The sequence below is a fragment of the Cenococcum geophilum genome, assembly GCF_001692895.1.
Source record: "Cenococcum geophilum 1.58 unplaced genomic scaffold K441scaffold_8, whole genome shotgun sequence".
Taxonomy (NCBI): Eukaryota; Fungi; Ascomycota; class Dothideomycetes; order Gloniales; family Gloniaceae; genus Cenococcum; species Cenococcum geophilum.
In genome coordinates, this window is record NW_027137566.1 from 131,880 (window position 1) to 138,928 (window position 7,049).

At 38.1% G+C, this 7,049-nt stretch overlaps 1 protein-coding gene across 1 annotated transcript; it reads right to left on the reverse strand.

Moving 5' to 3' along the window:
• Nucleotides 1–877: 877 nt before the first annotated feature.
• On the reverse strand, nt 878–1,885 carry K441DRAFT_545790 (uncharacterized protein; the record flags this gene model as incomplete). The annotated part of the gene is made up of 1 exon (XM_067642832.1): nt 878–1,885. One exon carries the CDS (start codon nt 1,883–1,885, stop codon nt 878–880), a length of 1,008 nt encoding a protein of 335 aa, XP_067507383.1.
• Nucleotides 1,886–7,049: the final 5,164 nt, after the last annotated feature.

Sequence of the window (7,049 nt, forward strand, 5' to 3'; positions counted from 1 at the left end):
TAAAATGTTTATAAGTTTCTGCCATTTCTAGTCGTTGATCTTTAGTTGTTGTGGTTAGGTCGCCCCCTATTAAGTTTATTATAGTATCGCGTTTTTCTATATATCGACTTACCTTTAAGTCTACTGCGATCCTCTTATATCGCGTAGGCTTTCCAGCTGTACTATATGCTTTATTTCTAGGGCATATTATGCCGTAAATTTAATTGGGAGTGGTTATTTCTTTACTAAGTAAATAGTAGGCATATTCTGCTGCTATAGCGGCTTTTTCCGGTTTAAATTTTAATCTATAGTATAAATATAATTAGTTAGCTTGCGGACTAATTAAAATTTAACACTAATATAATTATATTTAAGCTTGCTAAGGTAAAGGGGTGTATATATAATAATTAGGGGGTATATATACAGTAAATAAAAGGTTATGTAATTAGTAGTGCCCTTTTTTAAAGGGGTGCTAAGAAGATTTGCAAATATTACAAATATGGCCAATATTCGCCAATATTCGCCAATATTGAAATTGAAAACCTTACTAAGGGAAACGTTAAATTCTTACAAACTCCTTTGGCTGTATTATGCAAGAGAACAAAATAAATGGATAATATATTTAATAAGCACTAAAGAGTAAATAAGAGGACATAATCTACTGAGGTAAGTTGTTGGCTTTAGGCTAAATATAAACAGAAAAGTTTTACCATTAACTAAATCTTAGACTATAAGACGAGTTAAATGGAAGAACGCAGCAAAGTCTCGCTGTGGACTAGGTCCTAGACTTAAAGAAGATTTAAAGGGATAAAAGCAGCAAAGTCTTACTGCCAGCTAAGCCCCGGACCTAAAGGAGAGATAAATGGAAGAATTAGGCAGCCGATGTACCTGAAGCTGATTATGTATTGGCTGTTGGAAATGGTGCGCCATCACCCCGAAGCGCGGGAATGCGGTATGTGAGTAATAAGGGCAAAGAGTTTAGTGCCGCTTGGTTGAGTGTTTCTCCCTGATCAAGTGTGTCCAAGAGGGTCCCAACGTGAACTGCCATTTCAATCTCCCTAAGATGGTTGAGTAAAGTCCTCTTAATATCAGTAGGAATGCCACCAAATAGCTCTTCCCAGAATCCTCTCTCTGCCTCCTCAAATTCCTTAGGCATATGGAACATGCGGTTCCGATATTTGCCGGCGAGGTCGTGAACTCTACTAAGCCCAACGCCGAAAGGAAGGTTTTTTGATAGCTCCCAATCGACGATGCCGGACACCTGGCCGCTATCTTCTACGAGAATGTTAAGGTAATTAAGGTCGGCATGGGAGACCCATAGAGGCAAGTATTTGAGTTTATCGATCGAGCTTAATAGCCGTTGGATGTCGGCTCGAAACCTCTGCACGTCATTGTTCTTTGATTCAAGTAGTTGTTCAAGCTTCCCCTTAATCTCGCTGTCGACTACTGCTTCGGAACCTCCAAGAACATAACCTTGAGAAAGAATTCGACCGAGCGATTTCGTGGCTTCAACGTTCATCTTTGGATCCCATTTGTCCCAGAGATTCGACTCTAGCCATGTTTTACCAGGCATACAAGTCATAAAGTACGTCGCAATGCCGTCTCTATCCAGCTCTGCGTCCTGGAGGCGCTTGATATTCGGGACGACTGGCCCAAGGACGTCTCGTGCTTGATGGAAGGACGCCACGTCGAGCGGTTTCACTCTGAATTGAATAATAGCTTCTTCGCCATTGTCCATAGTCACTTTCATCGTTCTACTAAAAAACCCTTGGACTCGTGGGCCTTTAGCTTTTTTGGCTTTTACTCCGAGGTGTGCCTCAGCCAGGGTTTTGGCTCTTGCAATCTGCTTTGCATCGGAGTTTAGGGTCTTGGGAAGATCGGCATTGGACTTAACGAATTTAGTCATCATAAATGTTGCCAAACGAAGTCAAGGCGGATTTAGGTATGTAGCTCTCTAGTAGAGAGAATGTTTTCAGGACGTGGACGATTGGAAGGGTGGGAGAACATAGACTATAATTTTCTCGTCGCTTGGTTGCCTGGGCTTGCTGAGGTACTATTATCTCATTGACCCGAGTTTACGAGCGGTCCAATACTTTCGGGTCCCAGATTTTCAAACTTTGCCAAGCCAGCCTCTGATTGGTTCAAAAAAAACTTGCGCGCGGTAAGTTATAGCAGAATCCACATACAGCCTGTACGAGCTCCGGCCCGTTGCGCAGCGCGGTACACACGCAATTTCACTAATATTTAGTCAAGTGCACCATCCAGCGTAGATACTGTGCACTTACGAAAAAGGCTGTGCACTCCTAAGCAAGGTATGTGCACTTACAAGAAAGGTAAAGTCTTTAATTTTTAAGCTTAATTGTAAGAGTTAAACTTGAAGTTCTCTAGTGTGCAAGAAAGCGAAATTGCGTGTGTACCGCGCTGCGCAACGGGGGGAGGCGAGCCGAGCATGAGTTACAGGAGAGTCGACGGAAGAGGACGATATGGTAAAGAGTATGGCAATAGCCTTGTACGGAGACGAACCGATAAGGAGGATAGGAGGACTGCAAGCCCGAGTAAGGGGCTAAAAGAACCCTTACACTTAGCTTCCAAAAGCTTGCTAAAGTGGCTTAGACTAAGAAACAGATAGATCAATCGAATAGGTTAGCCTGCGGATATTTGTCGGTTTCTTAGTCTGAGTATACTAAGTCAAAGCGGGCGCTTAGCCGAGCCGTCGATACTAATACAAGGGGGTAACACGAACGGGGCAGACGCCCTCCCTGCTAGTATGCTAGCAGAATAATACAGCCCAACCATTTTGCAAGGGCTCGCTTATTTTGAAAACTCACTAGCAGGGAGGGCGTCTGCCCCGTTCGTGGTACCCCCTTGTATATACACCATCTCGTCAATTCCGGTGGTTAGCGCAGCCACGTCTGCACGGCCTTCTTGTAGGGGAAGTTTTGGTATTTTTGCTGTTTAAGGGAAAGTAAGGCCGTGCAGACGTGGCTGCGCTAACCGCCGGAATTGAGGTGACTCCGTTACCTAACAATAAGCTTTGCCTTAAGGAATTTATGCAAGCCGTTATAGACACGTTACAATAAATAAAATCTATTTCAGTAAGATTAGGATTTAAATTTTTCTATGAGATTCCTATTAGGGGCCTATTAGAACAATTAAGATAATAAATTTTTTTGCGAGATAGATGTAAATAAGTTATATATATAGGTCAACAATAATCGTATACCCCCTAAATGATACCCATACACCCCCTAACCAATATGCATACACCCCCGTCTAAACAGGCTTAGATCCTGCCTGTTCAGGTTAGAACATCACGTAAATTTGACTTGTTTGCATCTACATTAACGCGCAACCGACGCGCCACCGACGCGCGCCCATACCCAAAACGTTACCTTGTATTTGCCCTACCATTCCCTACACTAACTATGGCTCTTAACCTACCCCCGTTAAAGCTGTACGACTCTGTAAAGCTTGCCCTTAATAATATTTATAAGTTCGTTAAAGGGCAAGGCTATATAGTGTTAGTTTTCCGTTTAAAAACTAATAAGCAGGTGCTACCAACTGTGCGCAAGATATGGCTTTAGTGTGCTAAAGGAAATGACTACACTAAGACTGCTAGGAAGCGGCTAACTAGCTCTCGCATAACTAGCTGCCCCTTTACCCTTACACTTACTTATACAGTAATTGGGTAGCAGGTAGAGGTATAAGATCCTACCTATAACTACTAGGAGTTCGCCTATATTAGAGCTCTACCGTATTACTAATAACGTACTAAGGAGACAAAGAAGACGATTGCTAATATATCGGCTAGTAGTATTAACCTAGGCAAAATACTTACAAATCTACTTAAGAAGGATATTATAATTAGTATCTAAGATATCTATAACAAATGGCAAGTAAACAAGAAGAAGCTACTTAGTAGGCTTTCCTCCGTATAAGTATTATTTAAGGCTCTTAACAAATACGGAGGCGACAATCCTAAATTAAAATACTACTTCGCGTATAAGGAAGACGATCGCGATTATATTAAATACTTATTCTTTACTTACCTAAAGTCTCTTAAGTATTTTTAAAAGAATCCTAATATTCTATTAATTAACTACACCTATAAAACGAATAAATTTAAGATACCTTTTCTATATACTGTAGGAGTTAGTAATATAGGGCAGAACTTTAAGCTTGCTTATTACTTCCTACCAGGTAAAATAGAAGCTAATTATAACTTCGCAATTTAACAGATCTATCTTCTCTACTCCCGATATAATATTACTCCTAAGGTTATAATTACTAATAAGGAATTAGCTCTTAAGAACGCACTATATACATACTTCCCTTTAGTGCCTTAATTCCTCTACCTATAGCATATCGCTAAGAACGTCCTTACGTATATATAGGATAACTAGGTAGTAAGGGTAGATTAATTAAATAAGAAAAATAAGAAGGTATAGAAGTACCGTAATAACTTTATAAAGTACTAGGTTAATTACTACAGCTAAAAGTCCTTAGAGAAGTTTATTATAGCCTAGCATTAACTTATAAAGGACTACTATAATTAAGAGCGGCTTACTAACTACTTATGTAATAAGTAGTGGCTATATAGGAGGGCGTTTATAACTTGCTATACTAATATTTAGATACACTTCGGAAATTAGTAAGTAAAAAGTTATACTATATAGAATATCTACGTAAGTTAATACGCCTTTAAAACACTATAACACCTTATAATATCTTTAAACCCCTTTTAGAGCCTTAAGATCTATATATTAAAAAGCGCCTCTGCTATTTATATTACTAAAATTTATTATAGTTAAAGCTTACTATAGTTGCGCTAACGGGCGTAGATAAAGCCACTAGTTTTTTATTTTCTTAGCTAACTTCTTCTAGTGTTATATCGCGACTTAAGGGCGCCTATACTAGATTAAAAGCCTTCCTTTAGGTATTTACCGGTAACTTATTTAATATAGTTAGGAATATTAAAAACTATAAAGTAAGGATATAGATAGGGAGTCTAATAATAGAACAATGGGTATATTATATAGACAGAGACAAATCCTTAAGGGAAAAGGAGGAGTCTATATGCGAGGTAGAAAGGGTTTTCCCTAGGCATATATAGAGCACATACCTTACGGGCGAGTCACCCCTAGGTTACCCCAGGGTCGCCCATACCTTACAGCTATATAACTATCTACTTAGGTTTTACCTAACAATGCCCCCCTTTTTAAAAAGGGTCGTCCCCAATCCTTTATATACTTAAGCCTTAATAAAACCCTATAAAAAACCTTAGTAAGGAAAAAATTTAGAGGGGAAAGAGTATCTTAATTTTATATATAGAGAGACGGGTAGTATATATGCGCGGCGCGAAGATATTAAGGAACTTTAACCGGCGGTTAAAGTTATTTAATTAGTTAGATTTGCCTTACTAAAACTCCCCTATATTTAACTAAGCTAATAGCGATTTTATATACCTAGTATAGAAAATCCTAATTAGTCCATTTAACAGGTAGAGCTAGTAGAGCTTAATACCGTCGCCTAAATTTAGTAGACTAGAAATATTCTAAAGCTTACTTATATAGGTAGGTCGCTAGTACCTTATAAGTAGGTTATTATTACGGACGCTTTAAGTACGATATTATAACTACTTGGAGAAGAGACAGAAGAAGCTGGTTAGTTAATTTAGGCACGGTCCAGAATGGAACCGATAGAACTATATAACGAGGAATAGTAACTAAGGTCACGTGGCGTGATCTATATAATCTATAGGATCTATATAATCCGTAACAGAGTAAATAGAGCACACGTATATTACGTACAAGAAGGATTTTATAGGAGTACGGTTATGTATTTAAGGACCCTTAGTCCCTACCTAGATAGTTCCTTCCTTATAGTAATTCTTAGAATATAATTAGAGTTAATCTATTGGGCAACTACTCCACTAGTTATTATTACGTTGTTAACTTTTATACTTGCATTTCCTATATACCTAGCCTAATAATAGGACCTATTATAGTTCTTGCTATAAGGTTCCGTTACACAATCACTACCTAGTTATAGTATTAATATAAGAAGTCGGACAACATGCTATTAAAAGCAGCCACTATAACGCCATTAACGGCGGCAACTACATTAAGGTTAGGTAATGATACTAGTATAGTAGACACTAACTTATAGCAACCTATAACAGTCGGACAGCTATAAGAGATAGTCGATTAGTTGACAGAAAATAATATAATGTTAGAAAATAGGATTAACGGGATAGGCATAGTAAAGGTTAAGTTACTATTAATTAAAAGGTACTTAGGAGAGAGATTAAAGCTTAAAGGATTCCTTATATAAATGCACTTTAAGGTCGCGCAAGAGGGAGCTAAGCTGGCAATACCTATGGATTAAATAGCGTACGCAGGATTGTTTCTAATAGGAAGAGCACTTAAGTGGTTTAAGCCTTACCTTATAGAAATCTAGGCAAACGGAATAACAACTACGAACTAAAAGGTACGGTTTATGTTCTTAAGCTAGAATGGATTTGTAGAGTGACTTATATAAATATTTGGAGACCTAAAGGTAGTAACTACAGCAGAAAGAAAACTCTAAGACATTATGTAATAAACCTTAGTAATTAAGTATATAATACAGTTTTAGACGTTAGTAATATAAGTTAAGTAGAATAATAGGGCGCTTATAGCACAGTATAAATAGGGACTTAAGGCTAAAGTCTAGGACGTAATTATTCTAATGGAAGATGCGGATACCCTAAGGGAGCTAATAGATTAAGTAATAAAAATTAATAATAGGATCTACTAAAGGGAACAGACCAAGTAAGGTTAGGATAGAGTTTTATAGTTATATAAGGCGCAAAGTACGTAACGACTAAAGCTAAGTTAGAAACTATAGTATAGCGCAGAGCTAATAGACCTAAGTAGTACTAAAGAAACCTATAAGAGATGGAGTAAGAGACTATAAAAATCTAGAGGTTAAGGATCTAGTAATTATAGGACTAAGGAGCAGAGGCTAAACTAAGGATCTTAGCAGTAGAAGACGTTTAGGCAGACTCTATAACAAAAGCAATAGTTTAA